The following is a 25,731-nucleotide window of genomic DNA, read 5'->3' as shown; positions in this document are numbered from 1 at the left end:
CTAAGAAAGCCTGATGTATTCTAAGGCTCTTCCCAAACCCAGGAAGGAAGTTGGTAGAGTGATTAAATGGGTGAAGGTAGTGAGAGGACTCTCTGGTGTGGAGAAGGATAGCCACAACTGACAGGACATGGTGGCCAAGGATGATACAGACACCAGTGTGGGATCAGATGGTGATTTATCGTGGCAGCTAGATAAATGGATAATGAGCCATAAACTGTGATCAGTGTTTGGGCACAGTCCAAATAGTTCACACTTCAGAGAAACCAAAATCACCTTTCACACAGTTAAGAACTATGGGGAAAAAAAAGGCCTTGTTCAGGCCCAGAAGTTTCTTTTGCTTTCCTGTAAAGAAAAAAAAAAAAATCAACATTTCATTTTGCAGTCTGCTGTCACCATGTAAAAACAGGAATAGAGGCCACATCAACTCACCCAGGGCAATTTTCTACACACATTTCTTCTCGTGAATCCAGTCAAGTCCAAACCTGAATTTCAGCTGCAGACAATGGATTTATTATCTGCCTTGGCACATGTGATAATCTAATGTGTGTTTTGCAAGTCTGAGATAGTAGATGTATCTTTTAATAGCTGACATCTGTTGAAAATCTGTGCAAATCATAAACTCATAGAACGGTTTGGATTAGAAGGGATCTTTAAGATCATGTAATTCCAACCCCCCTGCTAGAAACAGGGACTCCTCCCTCTAGACCAGGTTGCACAAAGCCCTATCCAACCTTGTCTTGAAAGCCTCCAGAGAGGAGGCGTTACTGGGCAGTCTGTTCCAGTGTCTCACCACCCTCACAGTAAAGAATTTCTTCCTAATATCTAATCAAAATCTGTCCTCTTCCAGTTTAAAGCCATTTCCCCTAGTCCTGTTCCTACATGCTCCTATAAAAAGTCCCTCCCCAGCTGCTGTAGTGGCGAGGGCTGCATCTAGGGAGTTTCATCTATATTTTAAGGCTGCTTTCTGCTCTCCTGCTTTGCATGATTTCATTGAAAGGCGTATGGATGAAGTGTGATTGAAACATGGCTTATGCACGTGAGGTGATGGTGTGACTCATCCACAACCCTGCTGCTGAAAGCAGATGGTTGTGCAGGGCGCATCATCCTGACACATCTCTTTTTTCTCTCTTTTTCTACTCTGTAACAGGGGAAGCAATACACTTGGGAAGTCTTATCGCTGCACAGGGTTATGTGTTTCCAATCTCAGACCACGTCCTTACCCTGAAAGATGATGGGACGTTCTATCGTTTTCAGGTTGGTGAGCCCTCTGCCTTGCTTGTGTGTCCTTTTCTGCTGTCTTCTGGTAGCACAAAATTGAGTAGCCACTCTCCTGTCCAAAGTGGACCAGAGCAAACTTTGGAATCAGATATTTGAGCTCTGGCGCAGTGGAAAGTTCATATCTTTAATCTGCTTCTGGTTACAGGTTGGTGTGGGAGGGGGCTTCAGCCTTTGGCTCTGTTACAAAGAATGCCTAACCTTGGCAGCTACTTAAGCTGGGACACTTCTAACCCTCATTGTCTCTGTGTCTCCAGATACGTTCAGTTTTTAAAGCATCCTGTGCTTGAGTTCAGTGTCCTTTCCAAAACTTGCTGCTATCAAACTCCTAGATAACTGGTGTGAGTGCTGCAATAACTCCTTTTAGACAGATCGTGTAACTTTAAAAGAAGCAGTAAGTTCAAAACCAGAGTCCTGTTGTTTAACCTTGCTCATTAAGTTTTTATTTTTCTGTTATTTGATATCTGTCAACTTCCTTATCTTTCCTGTGACCTCTTTTCTATTCACTCTACCATTTTTTCCTTTCCATTTGTTTTTTCTTTTTTAGTTTTTATTTGAAAAGCATGTACTTATCTTTGCATCTGCTGCTGCTGCTCATGCTCACATTCCCACTCCTAACGTGGTATTGTTATCACATGAGACCAATGGCACAGGGAACAAAAAACAAAAAACAAACAAACAAAAACAAAAAAAGAACAGGGAGATCACAGACCTAAACGTATCTCTGCCCACCTTCTAATTGCCTGGCATCACTCATTGTACGACACTTGGCAGAAGCAGGGGCAATGCTGATTGCCTGTTTAGTTGTATTTTTGTGATACCATAGGAAGTTTAATTCTCAGATAATCCAGTGCCAGATTTCAAAAGCAGAGTATCATTTAATTTCTTATTTTAAGCCTGTGTAAACTACATCATCAAATTGTTTTGACTGCTTATTGACTTTTTTTTCTCTCCCCTTATCTTTTCCTGCAATTGTGTTTACTGTTTGTCTGTTGTCATTTCCTGCAACAATTCTCCTCAGACTTTTTCTGCAAAAATAAGCTGATAGGATCATTTTTCTTTTCCATTACTTCACTTTCCATTACTTGACACTTTCTACCTTGACATCAGTCCCCCCTTTAAGAGTAGCTCATCATCTTGTGAAGTTCAGGAGATATATGTCAGTGAGGTATTGAACCATGTATTGTTTGATCCCTCTGAGTTTTCTCACTGTACATTGGTGCAGGGAATATTTTTCGTATGTGTGTAAATGTCCCATGCATTTTTGTGGAATTGCATCATTAATGCAAAACAGTGTTCTGTAATTTGTGTGGTCACAAGGACATGATTTTTCATTCATGTCAAAACTGAGATAGAACCAAATGTAGTAATATCTTGTAATTAATTATAGCAACTGCAATACGCAGACTTGGATAGAAAACCAAACCAGAAAGTTTAGCAGGACTCGTGCTTTCAGAATGACCATAATCAGCTGAGTTTTGAGCTCTTACGTCTGATTTATTTTAAAGTGAATTGTTTTGTTGGCTATCAACCAAACTGAAAGCCACTCCAAAAAAAGCAAGTTGGCGTGTAGCGTATATGAAAGGCCACAAAGATTTTCTCACTGTCCTATATAAATAAGTAAGTAAATAAATCTGGGTGCCTGTGAATTCCTGGGAAAAGATGGAGTTCTGGTGATAGAGAGTAAGGGGTCTGTATTCAGATGAGAAGGAAGGAGTGCCTGAAATGCTATCAGGGTGTATGTCCTCAATCAGAAGTGCGATGTTTCTGCCTGCAGTGAGGAATGTTAGAGAGGATGCCTTTCTGGGAAAAGCATCATCAATTTTATTGAGAGCTGTAGCATTGTTTCCTTCCCCTGTGAGTAGAGACTGGGCTGTAGACATTGTGATTCTTTTTGTACTTGACAATTTTTCTGCATCTGATTTGCTTTTCATCTCTTAAATTATGAAAATGCTTATGTTATTTCTTAGGCACCATACTTTTGGCCTTCAAACTGCTGGGAGCCAGAAAACACAGATTATGGTGAGAGCATAATTATTTCATTGCAGAAACCTAGTACAGAAAGTTTGTGATGGAAGAAATTGTCCTTCAGCTGACAAGTTCAGGAGGGCCAGGATTTCACATACTGTTGCCTTCATTCTCCAGTAGCTCTGTTCGTTTCAGCAGGATTTATGGCAAGCAGAATATTGCTCTGTGGGAATCTTAAATAATATCGGTATGGCTTTTGTTGGAGAGCATGCTTTGATCTGTAGCTGAATTTGATATGTTGATCAATAAAAAGTTACCTCATTTGGGCACTTGTCTGGCTGATCAATACATCAGTATATAACTGATGGCATCCTGTAGCTAAGCTTCTGTGGTGCATGACATCACACTTTTTTTTTTTTTTTTTTTTTAATATAAGATTACCAGCTTCTAGCTGGTAAAAAGAGAAAACTGAGTGTGGTTTATGAGCTAATAAACTGTAACATGGGGTATTAGACGTGTGAATGCCTGCAGACAGTGATAATACATAAAGAAAATATGTCAGTATTGTTATCTTTAGCTGTCTCGGTGCAATATTGCTGTCTCTTCCAGAACTGCACTTCTTTCACAGCTGAATGATAAAATCAATTGATGCATCCTGGTGTGGCACTCAAACAGGAAGTGAATCCATGTGTGTGCCCATAAAGCAGGAGCTTCTGGAAATGCCTCTTTTGAAATACCTCATAATCTAAGATCAGTTTACAACTCCTCCCTGAATAATCATTTTTTCTTTCCCAAGTAATAATTATTCATCATTACGGATTCTGGAAGTCATTTGCCAGGGTGAGAAGTAACTCGTGATGGTGTCTGTCATGTGATAGTTCACTTGCAGTCCTCCACTGCAGGGAAGCTAACGCAGACTTGTGTTTATCCCAGTGAGGGGATTGCTTAGGACAAAATGCTGTTCGTTGTGTGCAAAATGGCTTTCAGATTTTACAAACAGTCACCATATACGTGTCTGAATATATTTTCTGTAAATATCAGAGTAACAGCCTGAAGAGGGAGGTTCTGTTTCTGCCTATGGTATTTGTTCAATAACTGGGTTCCACTGTTTCTGGCTATTGTGCAGCAAAGGCATTGGGTGGAACAGTACATCTCAAAATCAAGCCCCATGTGAGCCAACCCACAGCTGGATGAGGTGCGACTGCATCAGCTCTGAGCCCTGTAGTGACAGATTTCCATCTATCCCAGAAATCTCTAACATATGCTTATAATCAGTCTCTGCATATCAGGGGTCTGTGCAGATGGAGTCTTCCCAGGAATTAATCCCAAATTAGCAGTAGACCCAAATAAAACTGAAATCCCAGCAAGCTCTTCATACTTTTGTTATTTGCACAGATTTGCTCACAGGACTGTAATGAACTTGCTAATGGCAGGTCATTGCCTTGTGTGGAGAAGTACTGCAAGACTCTCAGTTTATTTGGTATTATTATTTGTCTGGCAGGTGAAGCTGCTTTTGAGAAGTATAGAAGTAAATATATTTGACCCAATCAGCTCTGGTTACCATGCATAATGTTGGCTTGTTATAAGGATGTTAGAATTACAGGAATGGCGTTGAGGAAAATAACACAAATATCACTATTTTTTGTTGTATTTTACATAGATGATGAGGTTCCCAATGGAAAACATTCATGGAAGTGGCAGAAAATCGTATTTATGTGCAAATCAATATCCCATGGTTTTCAAAGAAAATCCAAACATTTCTGAAAAATGTTATTTTCTATAGAGGATGCTTTGCCTTCTGCCCCATGCCAGTTTGGTGCACTGTTGGATAATTTTTACCTGGCCCTGCAGTACAAGAAAGAGGGCAAAATGCAAGGAAATCTATGCAGTTTATTCCCGGACTTCATCACCAAATGAGATAATTGGATCTTTTTTATGTAGTTCACTTCTGACTGTATACCCTGGGTGTGCTGGGGACCTTTTGTTTCAGCCTTTAGTGGAAATGGGCTGAGCTGACAGTCCAGCTGAGCCAGCCCCAGAAGATAGCCTGGAACTGGTTAGGTATCCTCTGGTATCTTGACCCTCTGAATCCCAGCTCACACCAATTTCTGCAGCTGTCTGCGTATGGTGAAATGGGCAAGAGCTTTTCTCAGCTGTTTGAAATGTACAAAATAAGTGGATGGAGCAAATGAAAACTTGCTCAAGTTATACCTTTGTGATCCAGCCCGTATTTCTGTTATCATTTCAATATCTTGATTTATTTTTTCCTAATTATTCTTTAAGAGGAAAGGAAATGCAGAGGTATATAAGGTTGCTTGCTTTTGAAGGAATTTTTCCAAAGTGCTGAGGGGAACAGGTTGCTAATGCTAAATCTTTTACCAGCATCAGAAGTAATTGTGTCTTTCTCAGACATCTTGTTAGGTCTAGGCATCAACTCTCAGCATTTTTAAATGAGATGTCCCAGATGTTTAAGGCCTCTGAGATTGCTAGCACATAATGTCAGCTGGGTATTCAGCCCTCTCATTACTTGGCTTATGTTGCCTTCAGATGAGAAGATCATGGAGGTTTGTGTTTTTTTAAGATCTTGTACTAATAATCTGTCTGTAATTGTTTTCTGTTCTGTTTCTCCCTTTAGCCATCTATCTTTGCAAACGGACCATGCAGAACAAAGCTAGGCTGGAGCTGGCCGATTATGAAGCCGTAGGTACACTCCTGCTAAAGTTTAAAGTGTGGGGGCATGGGGGAGGGCTTTGTTTGCCAGCTGAATGCTGCAATTTAATGCCTTGGGGTCAGCCTTTACTGTGTGTCTTTTTTTAGCTGTCAGAATTTGTTGAAGGTTGATCTGGAAAGAACATCAGGCTCACGAATGAGGAATGTCCCCAGCTCTGCAGCCTCTCCAGTTAAAGCACCAGCACCAAGAGGCAAATCACACAAAAGTTTACATTGGTTTCCTCTTTCCAGTTAACAGTTCCTGGTTTGTATAGCAGATATGAACCTGCAGAAATCATGGATTTTTGGGTGCACTGCTGAGCAATTAAACTACTAATGACCCATGGCATGTAGTTACATACTATACGTACAATATAGTTACATACTGTAAAGGAAAGCTTTCAGTTATGAACCTTGGACTGTGTATTCAGTATGCTATCACACTTATTCAGGGAGTGTTTTCTCTTATGAAATTATTATTCATAAAAAATATCACAAAACTTGGCTTCAGATAGTGTAGTTTGGGTCAATAGGGAGGGGAGGATGGAGGCAGGAGTGTCAGTGTTGAAATGAGTTTCTTTGAATGTTAGCATTGTATAACAGTCTGACCAGCTGAATTTTGCTTTCCATCTTTCTTCTCGTTTACTAGTTCAGCAGCATAACTGTTGAATGTCCAAAGTGGATTTTTTCAGTGAAGTGTTTTTACGAAGATGGCTCTAGTGGACTTGTGTGTTCATGTTTATTATCTAACACATCTATATTGTGTATACTATAGGGTGTTTTATTCTTTTTTCCTAGAACAGATTTTCTCCTTCTTCTTTTCCTTCTACTATATTTTTGGGTCTTTTCTACACATAGATATGTACATACACCATTTGGTTCTTTCTGCAGAGAACATACAGAAATTGCCACTTGTCTAATCCACCCTTGTCCCATGAGTTCTAATTGTGAAGTACAGATATAAAGGAAGGAACATAATAATCCATATGCATTTATACGGCATTTTACTGAATTTTTACTTCTGCATATTTTGTTTCATTATTAAAACCATTAAAATTGGTCACAGCCTACCAATTAACTGTAAGTAGTCTAAATATCTATATCAACAAAAGACGGTTCTGCAGCACACACTCCCACACATGCCGTAAGAGTAGCAATGCACCAGTGATGACAAATAATTAGATCTTGGCAGTCTCTCATTTTTCTTGTGAATATTGCGTTGCACGATTAGAGGTCGCTTCTTCATTCATACTTTGCTCTCTTAATTAAAGACAATCAGATAAGAATGGCACTGACTTTTCCTAGTCATTATGAGAGCTGAAGCAGACCCAACACCAGAGACGTAAATTGAGCACACGTGAGAGAAACAGGTTTTGGGGAGTGGGAAGGAGTCCTGTACATTCAGTACCAACTTTCGGAGATGTAGCATGAGGACATTTCTCTGCGGGCACCAGCACTGCCTTGGAGTTTCCAAAGAGAATCTCTACAAAGCATCACAGGGGACATTTCATTTGAGGTTCTGCTTGCATCATTCACAGGCAACTTCCCACTCCCAATTTCTGCTGGTAAAGCAGAGCTCTTCTTTGTATGTTTGAGCTTGCATGATTGGATTTAACTTTATAACTGGCCAAACATAAGCATGATTCAAATAATGCTTCAATTGGTGATATTTAATTGGCTTCATCATGTTTACTCCAGAGGGCACATATGAACATAATTTAAAATAAAAAATAAATCAAAGCCACAAAAAAATTCTTTTTTCAGATATTACAAGTGGTTCACAGTAAAGGAAATCATCACAGCTTGGCACAGCTGTAAATCATTTGCTTAACTGTTTTCCTCCATGTAGAATACAGAAACTCTTAAGTAGACTTCGTGGTAACTGAGCCAAGCTTTGTCTTGTGTTATACAAGAGCTTGAAGTAAAAAGTAGGGAGACTTCTAGCACTGAAATGCATGCACTTAAGCATTTTCTTAAATGGAATCAATGTAAAAAGAAAAACAGTAGAACTAATATTTTTTATTTTCAAAGAAAATTTGTAATAGTTGAACCAGCTGTAATGGGTCAGTTTAGTGGTCTCATAGGCCTCCTTCAAGTGATTGTGGATGTGACTTCAAGGTGCTTTTTGAGCCTCAGATTCAGGCCATGTCAGTGAGCTTGACCTTGGTCTGTGAGGAAGTTATATCCATCTCCAAGTGTTCAGATCCTGATGCTCTCTGCAATAGACCTGAACTAGAATTCTTCAGATGCAGGAAAAAGGCCGCATCTGGATCTGGTCTCTCAGTGAGCTATTTTCATTGTTCAGACAAACAAGCTATTTCCTTTTGTGAATCATCCTGGCAATTCCCAGACTTGAGTGCGGTGCAGCTGCACAGTGCTCTCAGGGCTGAACAGAGCAGGAGATGCTCAGGCTTTACACCTTAGTGAAAGGGACCAGTGTGGGGAGGAAAGGGAAGTAGGAAAGAGAGGGAATCATGCAGGTGGCAGCCATCTGCTATCAGAAATGGAAATTGTCAGCTTCGCAGAGCTTCTCTGTATTGTCTTTTGGGAACAAGACCATCATCATTTTACTAATAGATCTCAGGCTGTCTTCATCACACTCTATTACTTCTCCTGACAGGGTCCTCTTGGCTGCAGCCTGAAAAGATGTGTCACGACCTTGCTTTGCCTATGGGATAAATCACCTGAAACCAGCGCTGACTTCCATGTCTTGAGTTCTCCAGCTTAAAAAAAAAAAAAGAAGGGGAAATAAAATTAACTCCCTATGTACTAACTGCTCTCAAGCAATTGTTGTAATTACCAGAATTAATTGTTCTTAACTATTTTCATCTTTTGTCAGGAAAACTTAGCAAGACTTCAGAGAGCATTTGCAAGGAAGTGGGAATTCATCTTCATGCAAGCTGAAGCCCAAGTGAAGTGAGTAATCCTGGAGCAGTGAACTGCCCCAGTATCTAGGGCTGCATAGGGAGGGGGATTCTGAGAGTTTCTCTCTTAAAGTCTTCACTGCAGCTAAGCTCAGAAGGAACTGGTAAATCATCAGCAGACTGGAAACAATAGAGAGCCAGAGAGCTAAGGTTTGTGCCAGAATCTGAAAGACGTGTTTAAATGTCTCTGTGTAGAAATGCCCATCAGGAGTTCCTGAGCCTGAATTTTCCATGCAAGGTTGGGCGATTCACTTGCACATTCTGCTTCTACTGTTGTATAGTATTTTTATTTCACGTAAATGGAAAGAACAAAATTTTGTCATCGGTCTATATAACTCTATGCTTGTAAAGTATTTTTAAAATACTGTTATTTAGAAGTGCTTATAAAGGTGGGGTTCACAGCAGATTGTGTTTGTTTTTCTCATTTATTGCAATCCCCAGTCAACTCAGCTGTACCTCTATTTTCTGCACTCCAGTTTATGCTCCTAACAGTGTGGAGGATTGGGTACCACTTACGTGAAACTTACTCCAACTAAATACTGTTTTGGTTTTTTTCTGTCTTCTACTCACAGTTGAAATGTTCATTTTTGTTCACATCTTTCCAAAAACAGTTCAATGTTTTTAGCATGTTATCATTACTGCTGCAAAATGAGTGCTGTCCAGGGTTTGTAGACCAGTGTACTTAACAGCCCATGTGCCCATTTTGTGCATCTAATCATCTCCTGTAAAATTGGAAGGCTGATGAAGGTGGTGCATAAGAATACAGGGTATTCTTATGGGCTGTATTGATAGAAATAATTTGCGCTTTCAACATCAGATGCTAAAAAGTTAAGGGATACTTTTACTTGAGGGTGTGGCTGAGGCATTGGTCTCTATCTTTGATTAACTCATTGGAATTTTGATTAATTGTAATTATGCACTATTTAAGTACATGGTAATTATCCTCAAAATAACAAGGGATTTTTTTTTGAAGAGAATACCAGTGTTCTGCTTAGAAGAAAAAATTGGAAGTTACACTAGCAGTTGTACTTTCAGTTACTTAAAGGTTTGTTGCCAAAAGGGAAAAAATCTCAGTCAAAACAAAATTCTGCATTCCATTTATAGCATGAATTATCACCTAAGAAAGAAATTTTAATTTCAGAGTTTTTACAGGGTCAGCGTTGCATACTCATCTTTTCATGGAGAAAAGATGGGTTAGAATTCACAGTGCAATGCATGGCAGTGTATTAACTAAAACGGAAAACAAAGCAAAACATCTAAAAGCATTTCTCCTGGTTTTGTGTTCTGTGTTTGCTTCTCAGCTCGGTACAGTGAAGTGGAGTCTGGTGGCAGCTTATGCTGAGCTGTTTTCTTATCTCAGCCAGCTCCAAAATGCGTTGGACTCGAGGATTTTGTGGGGAGGGAAGGGGTGTTCAGATGCATCAGCCTCAGTACCTAGTTTCCTTGGTACACATCTAGCACAGACTCAGCTGAGGATCACTGCCCCTCCTAAAGAAAGACAGGAGAGGTGAGAACCTGATTGTCAGAAGCTGTAGCTTGCTTGTGCTTTCTCTCACTGCTTCACTATCCCAGGTGGCAGCAGTGCAAGAAGTCAGCATGGGGTTGCTGTCAGCCTTTCAAGCCTGGTCTGGAGGCAAGGGTGGTTCCTCCTCTTTGGGTGTCATCTGTCTTTATGCAGGCAGGTCCTGCAAGCTGATGGTGACTGTGCTGTGCTCATGTGTGGAGCTGAGCATCAGACATGAATTGCTAGATGCTGCTGAGAGGTACAGGTACAGCTGCTTTGAACAACCTCCAGTGGCCTGTGATGTGTATGCTTTGAGTGTATCAATGTACTGGCAACATGATGGCTGAAATTAGTGATTTACACCCATGGCAACCCCATCACATATCTCTAGATGAGTGCTGGCTTGCATAGCACTGTCAGTGAGCTGGGCCCTGTCACTCACACTGTCACCCCACGCTGCCAGCACCAGGGCAGATGGAGCCGCTCTGTTAGAATCTCCAGGGACAGCGACCACAAGTGTTGCCTGTGCTATCACTGCTCATGGGGCCTTGGGCAGCTGCCTCATAGGAGCCTGTGGTCATAGCAGTGAGGTCTCTGGGTGCAGCAGGACCTTCTGAGGTGGCCCTCCAGCCTGCAGGAGAGAGATGCCCAGAGATACAGGCCAGATGATGCTGACAGAGCCAAAGCTAAATGTGAGCTCCTGGTCTGGGAAGAGAGCATCAGGAAAGGAAGCTTTTCTCACCAGCTGGAAAACAAACAAACAGATGTTAAGATAAATTTTCCATTTTAATAGGAAAATTTCTCTTGACACACATTGCAGTAAACATCCATGATGTTTTGCTCATGACGTGTGGCCTTGGAAATCAGAGTGCAACATTTCTATACAGTGTGTGTATATATATATATATATGTATGTATGTATGTATGTATGTATGTATAGATTTCTGAACATTTTTGTCATTAAGTTAAAACTCCAGCAAGAAAATGTAACAAGGAAGAAGTAGTTGTGTGATGACTTGTGTGTTTATGCTTTTTTTTTTTTTTTTCAGAATTGACAGGAAAAAAGACAAAACAGAAAGGAAAATTTTGGACAGCCAGGAAAGAGCATTCTGGGATGTGCACAGGCCTGTGGTAAAGCCCTCTTTAAATGATCAGTTTTAATTCCCTTAACACTGTGCCACGAATCGCACAGTGATATTGTATTTAAAGTCACTGCATGGATTTTCCTCACAATTCAGAGCAGGCTTCTACAAGATTATCTCAGACATTATTGGTTTGTGCATGCTTCGAACTGTTGACTCAGAAATATATTATGAAGTGTTGAAGATCTTTTTTTGTGTGGGTGAAAGAAAAGCAGCTTAGCCAGTCTGTCACAGAGTTCCTAGAAAAAGCTCTCCTCTTAGCTAAGGCATTTCTGCTTGGTGCTGAAGTTAGGAGTAAATGGATTTGATGCTGAGATGCCAACTTTGGGTACGTGCACTCTCTTGTTTAGAAAGCACAATCTATGGGTGCAAACATAAGGAAAGAATTTTGGACAATATCTAAACTGTATTTTAGGTAGGTAAGGAAGCATGCAGACTGTAAGCAGAAGAGACTAATGTGATACCCATCTCCTTTAACTGTCTCTTTTCAGCCAGGCTGTGTGAACACCACAGAAATGGACATTAGAAAGTGTCGTCGTATGAAAAACCCACAGAAGGTGAAAAAGGTCAGTGTGATTTTCTGGTTTTGTTTCTTTTTTTTTTAATGTCAGTCATTCTTGACACCTAGAGTATATCAGATTTTCTCAATAGAAATCAAAAGACGAGTTTGGCAAACGTCAGTTCTGTTTTGATTTAATTGGTGAATTTACTGTTGCAGTTTTAGCAACAGATGTCTATTGACTCTACATTCCCATAAAAATAAAATCAGTTGGCAAAAACACTTGGGTCACACTTTTCAGAAGTTATTTGGACACAGGTTTTTCAGAGTGCTTTATCTGCCTTAATAATCTCAAAGACTTGATCGTTTGCAGCTTGGATTCTCTTGACTTCCAGCAAGTTCTTACTCTTTTGTGTTTTTATTAGTTTTAGAGGTGACACTAGACTCCTAACTTCCATTGGTAATTAAATCGCAGCAGAGATATTCACCTGTCTCTTTTGAACATAAAGTGAAAAGCAAAAATACTAAATGACAGGGTAGTTGATATTACTTCCAGTGCAAGTCTCTGTCCTGAAAACAAATGGCTACAAGTCAATCTTTAGGTTCACGTGAACTTGAGCGATTGACACGTGGTTAAGCTCTTTCTTTGATATGTAGTTTTAGGACAAGAAATTCAACTGAGTGGAAGAAAAGGGTCGGATTATAGTACATTTTTTCTGCACTTACTTTGCCACACCAGTCATTCGCAGCATTCCTCTTGCAAATACAACAGGCACATCCCTCAGAGCTCCTAAAAATGATCAGCTGTATTTTAGTATTTAAGATAAGCTCTTTCTTACTTACTGTGAAACAGCCCTATAGTCTGCAGTAGCACAGAGTGGGCACCTCATATGCAACAGGGGAAGGTCTCAGGTGAGAGTGTTTTGCTGCAAAGCAAGCTGTGCAGGAAGCCCTGAGCACACTGCTGGCGTGTCTGCAGACATCCCAAATGCAGGCATCTGCCGCACAGTCAGATCTGTCAGTTTTGCTCCCAGCTGAATGATTGTTTACCTGTGTGGGGAAAAAAAAAATAGTAGGAAATTGTTGGCTTATTACCTTCCTGTTTTGCATACTGCACTTCTCATTGCATAACAGAGAAAAAGCTGTCATCTATTCTGTTTGTTTGCTGGTTCCTTGCAGTCAGTATATGGGGTTACAGAGGAATCTCAGCCCCAAAGCCCTGTTCATGTGCCCTCCCAACCTGTACGCAAAACTACAAAAGAGGATTTCCGGAAACAAGTAAGTAGATGTCTGTGCAGTAGTTCAGTTGTCTTGAGAGCTGAGTACATCTGGAACAGTCAGGCAATTGTTTTCTGCTTTAAAAAAAAACAAAACCAAAAGCATTGTAGAGATATCAGTAAAAACCACCATTGCTTTAACTATGTTTGATCCTCACATCCTTTATGTAAAGCAGTAAGTATTTAAAGATGTGTATTAGCTGAGCAGTGCCATTATGGGCAACACTAACCTTTTGACTAATTTCTCTGTGAGCCAGTAGACGGATTAATTTCCATCCACTGAGGATGCCGGGAAAGTTGGCACTGATAAAAGCTATAGAAGCTGGCACACCCAGAACACAGGCACAGTGCTTTTGGGGAACTGGGGAAAAGTTATTTGCAGAATTGCTCTGAGGAATGGCTATCTGAATCATGGGTTCTTGCCCTTCTGTGGGGAGCTCTCCCTCAAAATTTCTTTCCTGCAAGAAACAACTCTCACTGAAGTATGGGCAGGAACTGCTGGGTCAGCTTTCTAGTAAAGACAGCATTAAACATGTTTCTTAGGCAACCAGTTTTAGACTGATCTTCTGAACTAAGACTGAACACTACATCTCTTGAGCTTTTTCCATCATAAGCAATATGGGCTGCAGAGTACTGTGAAGAACTACTTTATAGCACAGTACAAATGTACTTTGAAACCTTTATTTTCTTGGTTAGAGAAATGAAAGTGTGTGTTATAAAATGAGGATCACATTGCACTCTGAGTTGTCTAGGAACCTCAGCCCCAAATATGTCTTTCCTACTTTTAATTATTTCTTCTAAAGCTCCCCCTGGGACTTTGCCACGTGAAATGGAGACTCCTGATGGAAGCAGCTAGTAAGCTGCTTCTATTACCTGGGGGAGGGTCCCATTTCTTTCTGAGTTACTTTCAAGCTGTTTGGAATGAGAAATCAATAGTGTGTTGGGATGTGATCAATGCATGCTGTGGAGCTCCTGGATTGTTAATGCCCTTGTCATCTCTCTCCTCAGATAACTTTTCTGAACCTGCAGATAGACAGGCATTGTTTAAAGATGTCCAAAGTAGCGGAAAGGTGAGTGTCCCCAAGTATGTGATTTTTCATTACTTCTTCATCTCAAATTTAGCATTTCTAGAAATAGCAAGTAGGCAGGGATACACGAAGGCTTGTTCCATTTCTGAGCAGTAAATCCTTTTCCCTCCTCACGCAGACATGCTGCTTGTCTGCTGACCACTGACATTTGACACTTGCCCTTCTGCCACTAAGAAAAAGTGAGTGAAAAAGGAGGATGTTGTACTGTAAAAGCAAGAGAAATGCGATCACAATGAAAAAGAACCATTGCAGGGCATTCATTTCCTGTATCTTCACAAGTCTAGTATTTACTTAAAGAAAAGTCATTCTTCTTTCAGTTGAAAAGCATTCAATTTTTACTTTTTGGATGAACTCTGAGTGTTCCTCTCCTGTTAGACTGACAAATCTCTGTGGAGGGCACTGTGTTTGCATCTTGTTGCATGTGATGTTTGCATTCGCGCTGGGATTCATTTGTGCTGGGGTTGTAGGGGTTGTTTCTGCCCCCAGTTGTGCATGTGAAACCCTATGAAAAGTACTAGGTTTGTATCTGGACTACTCAAGGCAATGTTATGAGGAGGTGGATTTCTCATAGAGGCAAATCAAGGCACAATTTGACTTGCAGAAAATTTAGTCCATGTAGGGGAAGTATGAACAAGTAAAGAACAAGCTCAAATTTAGCTTCCTGAGAGTGACAGTTCCTTTACTCAGATACTTGTAAGCTATGCACGTTTTCAGTGAAATTGCTGAGACAAATGTAGGGATCAGCATGCTTTTCTGTAACATCACTTTCAGAGCAAAACTGTCTTGAGCACAACGGGCATGACAAGAGATGGCTCTTTCTGGAGAAATAACAGGAATTTTTACTTAAACAAATTAAAAAGAGATTTCCCTATGAAATTTTGTGCTTTGCAGTACTTGCTCCTGTAATTAGTGTGTACACTAAACTAGGCAAATTAAATGGCAAGAGCTCAACAGAAAGTTCCTAGTGGCTCATAATGTTTATCAATTTAAATTAAAGTCTATCCAGTTAGAAAGAAAATATTCAGAGGCTTTCTGAAATCCTTCACTATTTTACACTATTGAAATTAGCACATTCATATTTATGTTTTGGGCTTTCTGGGTCTGTTCTGATAATTTTGTGTTTTACCAAAAATTCTCATTTTATACTGAATTTACTTACGGTGACCTTAATATACTGTGACAGTAATAATTTCCAGACTGGTAATTTACAGACAAGCAGATGTGTTTTGATTCAGTTTTTTCAGGTTAGGTATTTATTCAATAAGATGATCTCAATAAAACTCACTGACTGTGAATATCAGGTCCTGTCCACATAGCACACCTGTTGTTCAAGTTATACTGCCATGATAAATATGTCATTGTCAATGCCAGAAGAAAAATCTATTCATTTTCAGTAGAACTGGACAAAAAGCAATTTTCTTGGTCTGGAGGGACTGTGGATGGCAGTGCTGCTGGAAGGCCCCAGGCTGTGGTGGGGCTTGGCACAAAGGGCGGCAAGGAAAGCCCCGGAGGCACACAGCAGTGATAGGGGTGGGTGAGAGAGAATGAGTTTGTGTGGCCTAAGTTGACATGTTGCCTGAAATGAAGCCTGTGTTGCCTGAAGACTGCGTGTGAAACACTGGATACGTGCTCCAGGAGCACATGTGCTGAGTAAGGAGGTACGGTTAGTAGTGGCAAGGCACTTCTCAGGTTGGGCTCTGCTCTTAAGACTGAGGCATCCCTCAGCTGCTCCAGGAACACAGGGAACAGTTTTTCTACTTCCAAATCCCTTTTCCTCTCTTGGGACATGAACACTGTTGGTTTTAGGATCTGGCAAGGAGATTTGACAACTCTCAAGCAAAACTGTAAATAAATTGTACCTACTGTGCTGATGCAATCCCAGTACATGTGGCATTATGGAAATGGCTGAGGAAAGCCTGAACACCTTCCTATCAAAAGTAATCTTGGTTCCCTAAATGAAAATGTGTCACAGGTGTTATCCTCTCAGCCACCTGAAGTTACTGTGAAGGCTCAGCAGGGCCCCCTGATAGTGAGATAGACAGATTCTCAATGCAAGCTCTGCCTCCTTCCATGAACTCTTAACCATCACCTCTTCTGCCAGAATGACACAGCATCACCTGAAAAGCCAAAAGCCCAGGTTTACCTTTTAGCAGAAACGCTTTCCCTTAGGATTCCCTACTGCCTGTAGCCTTGTTTAGACAATGAGGCCATAATTCAGCTCCTGTCATTATACTGAATCAGCAACATGTGTTTAGCAAATCGACCCTTATTTCATCTATTTTTTCCCCTCTGATGCCACCTTATTATTTTGTTACAAGCAATTCAAATTTCACAGCAGATACCTCCTGATCTATCCTCTGCGTTGGTTTTTGTTGGCTTTATGTTTGTTTTTTTTTAACCACCCCTTTCTCTCATTGATGTCTCTGGGATTGCTGCTCTCTGAAATTGGACGCTGCTCCCTCCTCCAACCCTTGACCCACAACAGTCGTGAAATGTAATTAATGAAATGAGATGAGACAGCCCTGAGTGCCCTGAGGGGCAGTGGGAACCTGCAGTGGTTACAAAAGTGTATGATTTTAATGCCTCATGATAAGAGCTAGGACAAACAAAAAGAAGTAATTATTGTAGTGCAGGTCAGGGAAAGTTTCTGCCTTTTGTGACCCGTGGTTTCACAGGGTATTTTCCTTCTCCTGTCTTTTGAAGGTGTGGAAGACCCAGAGGTAACACTTAGCACAGACAATCAGAGTGAAAATAGATTAGTTTTCAGTATGGTGAGACTCAATTAACTTATTTAATTAGTTGGCAGACTGAGGCAAAAAAAGGAAAAAGTGCCTTGGAGTATTTTGAGTATAGATTGGGACAAATTTCTTTTGATTTTTTCGCTGCCTACCTTTCATAAAATTGCCGCCTTGTCCCAACCCCAATGGAATGCCCAAGTTGTCTGTGCAAGCAGACATAAGCCTTTTCACAGGCAGCTCTTAGGATTAGAGGCTGTATGCTTTTTCTGACTAGGCTTGAAGCGGACCAGTATACAAGCCAGGTGCTTATTCAATACCTGTATAATTTACTTCATTTTACATTAGTGATTATAAACTACACTGAGTATATTGCATTGTCACTGTGCTACCTGATATACTGACAAAACAAAATTACCTATATGCTGAAGATCTGATGCTTAGGACTGTGATCCTCCAAAGACTTAATTGTGCTGTTAGCTACCGTGCATGACAGTATTTTGATGAGTTACTCACAATGCTTAAAGTAGTGAGTACAAAAGCCCTTGCAAAAAAAAAAAAACAAAAAAACAAAAGAGAAGGGGGGGAATAGCAGCATGCAACAAATGTGGAGGACATGTGCTTCAGAGTCACATTGCTGTCAGTGGGAAGTCCTACCGTACCAGTTCACTTGCTGCCATATCAGGCTGTCTGTAGGCATCTCCGCAGAACCAACCTTGAGGAAACCTTGAGTGAACTGGTGAATGTTGCAAAGAAATCCTTGCATGCACCCTTCCAGGAAAAAGGGACTGTTGTGTGCGAGTACTAAGAACCACTCTGATCCAAACGTGGAAAAAAAGCCCTCCAACAAGGGGAGCGGGAGGAGGGGGGGAAGAGAGAAAATCTGTATCTCTGATACATGACTGAGTATTCGGGCTTTGTCTTTATCTTCTTCTTTTTTACTTTTTTTAATATGTCAGTTTAATAGCGTACACAGAGCAGTATGTGGAATATGACCCTTTTATCACTCCTGCTGAGCCTTCTAATCCCTGGATAAGTGATGATGCAGCTTTGTGGGACATTGAAATGAGGTAAGATTTGGCAGTTTTAGGTAGAGTTGTCTTCAATTTTATTGGTATGCTTTTCCCACAGTTATTGGAATAGGAAGTTTCATCTCTGAATCTTCACAAGATACACTCGCATAACTGAAGTTTAAACAGAATGGTATAGTTTATTATTTCTGTGGATTATACAGCCCTTTCACTTCCATATGCTCAATTTGCATTACTGTGTAAATTAGGGTGATTTCATGCCCGTACAGGGCATGCATGGGCTTGGTTCTTAGAGCCCACTGATACAAGATACCTCTACAAGATCCTTGTTCCAGCACACCTCCTTTGACCCTTGAGAGCTTGCTCTCAGGTCCTCCACAAATTGCGGAACCCCGTGCACGATGCCACTGCCATACAGGACACGTTGAGTAGCAGCAAGATGCTGTCACTCACCATGCCACCTTCATTGCTCACTCAGGGCATCCTTTGGCAGATGGCTGCAAATGTGCAGCTTTTCCTGAAGCTGAGCTGCTGTTGTTGTTCAGTGCCAAACACAACTGGGAGTTCATTTTAGCAAATCTTTGAGAAAAAGAATGGCAAATCTAATACAGTCTGTTCTTAAATCATCGTGTAAATTTTGAGATGCTGCCAGCTTAGGAGAGCCAGTTCACTATGAATCAATATTCCAGGAAAAGGGCAAGTTATTTCTCTGTGTAAAACACATGTGATGTGGGATGTGAAAGGTGTTGTCCCCTGCTTCTCTGAAAGTCACAGAAGCTGGTAATTAGTTCCCTGGTCTCTGCCTCTTTTCATATAAAATCAATATTTTAGATTTCTTTTTCAGTCGGTTTCTCTCAGTTTCTCCATCCTCCCTAGCAGGGTTACAGATGCAACCCCTGCAAAATACTACTCTGGAGGAGCTCCACCCACAATGTAATCCAGGCATCATTTCTTCTGGGTCTGCTGAGGTGGCTGGAAACCCCTGAAAATATTTCTCTGTCCCCAGGGAATATAATCAACCTGATGTTACGGCCTTATTAAGAATTAGAGTAAAAGCTTTGTTTCTGTTATGATTTCAGAGTTATGGAAGGTGATTCTCCTGCTGTATTGTTGTGAGATGAGAGAACAAACATCTTTGTATTTTCATTTTATTCTCTATAGCAAGAGACCTCCTTGTGTCTGCATCTAGTAGCAACTTGCATGAATAATTAAATGATTCCCAGGAGCTCTGGTAGCCCTTGTGCTGCCTGTGAGGCTGTTTCTTGTGTCAGGAAAGCAGAGCCCCTGTTCAGGGAAACTAAACCCCTTTCCCTTCTAATGGCAAAGCCCGCTTCTGAGCAGGGTCAGTGCTGTGCAGCTCATCCTTTGTGGCACTGGGGAAATGCTTCAGAAAGGCTTCTATTTTAGACAGCACTTTGGCCTTTTCAGTCTGTGCAGCAGCAAGCAGAGCAGCTTCTGATCTCCAGAATCATCAGGAAATTCCCTGAACTCGTCTGGTGCATAGCTCTGCACCAGCACAGCTCTCATGTCCCCGTGTCCAGCATGGCTCTCAGCAGAGGAGGAGCCAGCCCCAGCGCTCTGCACCTCGAGTGAGGACATGCCCATCAGTGTTGCTTAGTCTCCATAGCAAGAGGAAATCAAAGTGGGCATTTTATTTACCCCTGTGGCTTATTTGTCTTCAGCACAGATCGCCACTGTCCCCTAAGGCTCCAGGATTAGGAATCACTGTGGACATGACAAGACAATTTAATAGATACGTACTGTTTACAATGGCTCTACTGTCACAAATGTGAGCAGCTGAACTGTGTTTTAATGGTTGTCTCATAGTATGACGCCATCACACCAGAAGCTTTCAAACACTTTGTGAGCCCAGATTACTCTCTGATGTAGGCTGTCTTGTGGGATCCTCGTGATTCCTAGGCAGTGCCTCTCCCCATAGGCATCTCTGCAACATGTCTGGCAATTCAAACAACAGCTTATGTAAGCAGAGTTGTATTAAGAAATACTGTAGCAGAAAGGTTATGAGTGAATTTGGGTGCCTCCACATCTCAGTGTCCCTGCTGAGAGTATGACTGTCATGGAGGGGAAGAGGGGGTTGCTTTTACGTCTTGCAAGACTTCGGTACCCAAAAGTCAGAGGCAGTGAAAAATACAAGACCACAAAGCAGTAATCATTTCTTAAAAATCTTGTCCTCTCTGCTTCTCAGTCTGAAGGTTAGCAGCCAGCACTATGCGGGACACAGGGTGATGCTCTGGAGCTTGCCGATGGCCCAGAGAACATTGCTGGCACATTTCTTTCTGCCTTGACATAAAATAAATGGTTCTTTATGTGAAGTGTACAAGAAGTCTCCCTGAAAATAATATAATTCACTTTCTCTCTCATTTTGCCATATAAGCATCACCCAAATAGCACAATCGCATTAACTATGACCCTGATCTTTATAGCTCCTTCTTGTGTGTTGTTTGCTATCTTGTATCTCTGGAAATTCTTAAGGAAACAGCCACCATCTCCTTGTCTGATAATCTTTTTCCCTTTGCTGCTTAACAGGAACAGCAGCAGCTGCTGGGACAGCAGGCAGAAATGCACATTCCATCTGTTTTTCCCCTCTCTCTCCAAACAGCAAAGAACCTAGTCAGCAGCGTGTGAAAAGATGGGGCTTCTCCATGGATGAGGTACTGAAGGACCCAGTAGGACGAGACCAGTTCCTTCGTTTCCTGGAATCAGAATTCAGCTCAGAAAACCTCAGGTGAAACCATTTTTCACTTGAACTAAATAAACGGGGCTAATCATACTCTCTTGCATAGGTGAAATGCAGTGCTTGATCTGTGCTGAACTTCTGAAAACACCAATTTGAGTAAAACTGAGAATGGCAAGGTCTGGCCTGTAGCACTGCTACAAACACCTGCACTAGAATGATGTAAGTAATCCCAGGAGCAGTGTTTAGCAGAGTCAGTGTTGTCAAATATAACATGCATAGGCTTGCAAAGTTTTGTGATGAGACATGGCTTGTGAGCCCCCTAATAATACACAGAATTTGTGCATGTGTTTGTGGCAGGGGTCACGTGGCGAAAATATGGGGTGGTCTTCATGTGGCCAAAAGCTGTTGCTTTCACTCAGCAAAACAGGTTTGCATTTGGTACTTTGAATTCTGGTGTCTCTTAACTACTTGAGAGCTTGACTCTCACTGTATTAGAGTTCTCTTCTGTGGGTGTTCTAGGTGCATTCTGGCTTCCTTCACTGTGAATACGTTGAAACTTGTAGTATGAAACATGATGTAGATACTGATGTAGATACTGTGGCACAATTCTGCTGCTTCAACTACAGTAGGAAAAGGCAGCAGGAATAAGTTGCCAATTTTGGTGGGCAACCAACTCAGTGGTGGTGGCACCAGGGCAAGCTGCAGCCACTGGCTGATGCCAAAGTCAAAGTCTGAGTTGGTGGTAGGGTGTCAGTGTGCACTTCTGTGCCCTCTTCGTTGCTATCAGCACACGGATGAGTACAGGAACCGTCCTTTTCCAATAGGCCACAAAGGTATCTGGCAGATGCAGACAAAGCGCTCCCAGTTTTACTGTCAGACTCATACCTGCTCAAATGATGAAGAAGTCTGCCACCAGCTGAACGTGCAGTTGGTCTGGTTTTGTGCCTTTGCTGGCTATGACAAGTTTTGGTGCTGCTCTCAATTTACACCAGTTCAGAACTTAATTGCATGGTCTTGAAATTTATGTTTTGTTAAACTTCCTTCACTTCAGTGCATTAGTAAAGCATATGAACAATATTTATGTTTTGTTAAACTTCCTTCACTTCAGTGCATTAGTAAAGCATATGAACAATTGCCACTTTATTGCAGTCTGCTAGCGTGTGAGATCTGAAAGTGAAATTTCCCAGAAAGTGACTTTAAATGACATTGGAACTGACTGTCATATTTATCGTATTTGCTTGCCCAGGGAGAAATACAAAAAGCATGGCAGTAGCAAAACAGTGAAAAATCAATGCACTTTTATGTTAGTGATTTTTAAGAACTTGAAAGTTATTTTTAAGATAAATGGGAAAGTGTTGGTAAATTACATAAATGAACTTGACACTGTATTGCTGAACAGGTATATTGCTGAACAGGTACTGAACTTGTGTGTGCTTAATGACTGCACTTATGTATGTTGGTGCTCATTTGCAATTAAATTATAGTGATGAAGTGCAAAATTAATATACTATATTGAAATGCTCCTCAAATGGGTTTCCTGAAATATATTTGGGGTTGCACTAATGAAATCTAGCAGGTTTTACCACTAGTGGGTGTCCCCCAGGTTTATCCTATTCAAACAGATCGAGAAATTTTCATTATTACAAAGCAAGCATTTACCTTTCTCAGTCAATCAGAGGTGCTCCTCCTGCGAATATGCATTCTTGTTGGTTATGAGAAAGCCTGTAGCCACGGGAAGTTGCAAATTAGCGGCTGTGATAGAGAGGTTAAATCCCACATCCTTTCTGGAAAACTCTGGTATCATCATTAGTTAAAATTGTATCATTACTTTCATTCTTATGGTGTCATTATCATGGTACTGGCTGATGTGGCATCGTTGTGACCTAATACTGGATCGGTATTAGTAGACCTGCTTGGGGCTGTAAATAATAACTAACAGGACATAAAGGTAGAAGTATTCATAAAGAATGCTGGGACAGGATGGATTGTTAAATGCTGAGAAGCAAAAGGTGGCTCTCTAAGGTTCAGGTGTGGCAGAGAAAGCTCCTGAATCCTCATTAAGTGTATATGGTAGAAAGGAAATCAACTGCTGGATGCTTAAACATGCAAGCAGGGTTTAAGTTAATGCCCATCAGCAAGGCTGGAACCTATCTCACCTAGGCAGTCAGCTTCATAGCACATGCTTTCTTCTGCGTCATCCAGTACCAAGGCTCCCTTTAGTGTGAGAAGAAGAGCTGAAGAGGAGTCAGTGGATCACCAGGGAAGGATGCATTTCAGCTTTAAGTGAAAACAAATCTAAAAGCAACTAAATTACATCACAAAGCTTTCTCATTATCCAATATCTATAAGCCTGAGAACGAATCCAAGTGACAGTGTCTGCATGGTAGGCAGCTATGGTTAAGTGAGATGCTTCCCACCCAAACTCTGGGAAGCTGTGAAGAACTTTCTGAGGGTACAGCATGTAACCCCTTGGTAGAGAAATTACTTTTGCAGGTGTCTGTTAAAGCCCCTCCTCCTAGTAATGGTCTGGAGACAAGGGAATTGTCACAGCAGAGACATGTTCTATCTTGGGAGCATCAGGTGAATCTTCGTTAATGTTGACAGGAGTCTGGCAGGCCACCATGCTATCCTAAGGACAGATCTGTGAAAGTGATCGCTGGAAAATCTAGAAATTCCTGGTGGTGCTAGAAAGGAGCTTCCATCATGTGTGCAACTGAGAGTGCCCTGGCTGTAATTCGGAGTATACTGAAGGGACTAAATTCTGCCCCTGTCTAAAATCCCAGGCTGGATGGCAGTGAGGCATTTCCATGTCTTCTTAAAAAAAATAAAAATCAGTGCTCTGGGGGTCTCAGGAGAGGCACTGCCCGAGACAGCAGCAGACTAGCCTCCATCACCTCCCAGGTCTCCTTCCAGCTGTGTTTCTGTGTTCTAATATACTTGCAGGATCATGTCCACCAGTCTCCTGGGCTTGGCTGAGCCCTGTAACTTATTTATTTACTGTCTGTCCATTATTTATGTGAGAGCAGGAAAGCCAGGCAGGTGGGTATTTTTCTCTCTTTTTATTTTAACTCTTTTTCTTGCTCTCTTCCGTTTTCTGTCTCTTTTGCTGTCTTTCATCTACAATTTGTTTTGCTTCCGTTGATTTTAGAAATACCCAAAATATAGCAATGACAAAGCTTCAATTAAAAAAAAAAAAAAAAAAGAGCCCACAGAGAGTTGTATACATTTTTCATGTCCTGCAAATCTCATGAGACACCTTAAGATAGCTGAGATGTTCATCTAACCAGTAGATTGATTTTTTTCCCAGCTTCAAAAGGCATCAGCTGGAAGGAGAAAGCTAGGTGGGAATGTGAGACATGCTAATTTTACCCAATGGGAAAGAAGACTGCACACCTGTTTATGGGTCTAAGTAGGGAACACGTGACACTTTATAGGAATGTGCTGTGGAGCTTGCAATATAGCAGCATGGGCGTTTTGTGTGCTATTGTGAACACATGTTGCAAATGGATCCAGAAAATAATTTTATCTGCAGAAAGCGTTTCTATCTTACGTGACGCCTAATGGCCGAAACATGTTGCCAAATTTTTTTTCCTTTAAATTTCATCAGGAAATGAAATTTTGGGAGGTTACGGAAAGCAGACCTATTAAGCAAAAAGTATTTAAGCCAGTACTTCTACAAAGCAAAACCATTCACATAAGTTGTTAACTGTTCTGGAGGCTGTCCCCGAGCCCTGGCTGTAGCCATTCCTAGCAGCCCCAAGTGCCACAGGTGATGCGGGTGTCCTGGCGCTGGTGCCCCGGGAGCAAGGATCGATCTCTGCTGGCCACCAGGCGGCACGGGCGCTCCACAGCTGAGGGAAAGCAGCATGGCATGAAGAGATTTTCTTCTGCCTTTGCCTGCGAATCACACATGCTCATCCAGGAGACCTGAGCCTGGTGGCTGCATCTCTCCGCTCCAGCTGTCACTTGTGAGCAGAGCTGCTTCTTGAGCTCTGCGTGGCTTTATTCACTTCTTGGCAGGCAGCCGGATGCACACTGGGTGCTGCTTAACCGCAGAGAGCCGCATCCTGTCCAAGAGAAGTAAGAGGCCGCAGTAAGAGGACCTCTCTGCTCAGAAGTGGGGTGCCCAGCCTGGGGGAGCAGGAGGGAGGACAGACGAGGGGAGGCAGCAGGGCAGTGGGTGTGTTGTTCCCATTCCTGCTGCTCAGCACTGGCTGGGAACGCTGCAGCAGTGAAGGAGCAGGGCTGTGCTTGCCCCTAGCACATGGCCTCGCTGAGCCACCAGTCCCAGCATGTCTCTTTGAGGGCGGCTTTCTGCTGGCCTCAGCCACCCCATGCTCACCGCAGCCATAAAGCTATGCAGGAGTGTGAACACTCCCCCGCCCCCATCTGTGATGATGTGTGCTTATTTTGTACCTTCACTTACCCTCCCAGCTGTGCTGTTAAATTGATGGTTTTATCTTGTTGAAAGGAAATGAGAGCAAGGCTGTCTGGTGAAAGATGCAAGATGGGCTGTGAGGCAAGCAGAGAGGAACATGGTCATGTTTCAAACCAAGAGTCACTCCAGAACTTCGCTGCCAACCAGGGGTGCGACGTCCTGCCCTGGGATGATGTTACAGCACCATCTTCGTGCTGACAGTCTCTCCTCTAATCATCTGTATTTTGTGTCTGATTCAATTTTGAAATTCATTTTTGTGTTGCACCGTATCTCAGGAGCAGCCTCAGGGCTTCCCCAGCAGCCTTTTTGCTGAGGGTATCTGCAAGCTGCCCGCAGCACCCCGTAGAGGCAGAGCAGGCACCTGGAGCTCCAGGAGCTCCCTATGCCGTGAGGAGTCTGCATGGGATAAAGCACCATTACAGGATATCTCCCGCGAGTGACAG

At 41.8% G+C, this 25,731-nt stretch overlaps 1 protein-coding gene across 4 annotated transcripts in view; it reads left to right on the top strand.

Annotated features, from left to right (window-relative positions):
• The window catches only part of RGS6 (regulator of G protein signaling 6), a 231,932-nt gene that overhangs the window by 174,778 nt on the left and 31,423 nt on the right, over nucleotides 1-25,731 (top strand). For all 4 annotated transcript variants that reach the window (XM_031553564.2, XM_085224907.1, XM_031553561.2 and 1 more), the window contains 10 exons: nucleotides 1,148-1,254; nucleotides 3,246-3,297; nucleotides 5,879-5,943; nucleotides 8,792-8,868; nucleotides 11,430-11,511; nucleotides 12,014-12,088; nucleotides 13,201-13,299; nucleotides 14,307-14,368; nucleotides 18,081-18,191; nucleotides 20,773-20,898. In XM_031553564.2, the coding sequence (XP_031409424.1) occupies nucleotides 1,148-1,254; nucleotides 3,246-3,297; nucleotides 5,879-5,943; nucleotides 8,792-8,868; nucleotides 11,430-11,511; nucleotides 12,014-12,088; nucleotides 13,201-13,299; nucleotides 14,307-14,368; nucleotides 18,081-18,191; nucleotides 20,773-20,898 (856 nt within the window). The remainder of the gene's footprint in view (nucleotides 1-1,147; nucleotides 1,255-3,245; nucleotides 3,298-5,878; nucleotides 5,944-8,791; nucleotides 8,869-11,429; nucleotides 11,512-12,013; nucleotides 12,089-13,200; nucleotides 13,300-14,306; nucleotides 14,369-18,080; nucleotides 18,192-20,772; nucleotides 20,899-25,731) is intronic.

Source organism: Meleagris gallopavo, chromosome 5, assembly GCF_905368555.1.
Source record: "Meleagris gallopavo chromosome 5, MGAL_WU_HG_1.1, whole genome shotgun sequence".
Taxonomy (NCBI): Eukaryota; Metazoa; Chordata; class Aves; order Galliformes; family Phasianidae; genus Meleagris; species Meleagris gallopavo.
This window is presented reverse-complemented; position numbering and strand designations above follow the sequence as displayed.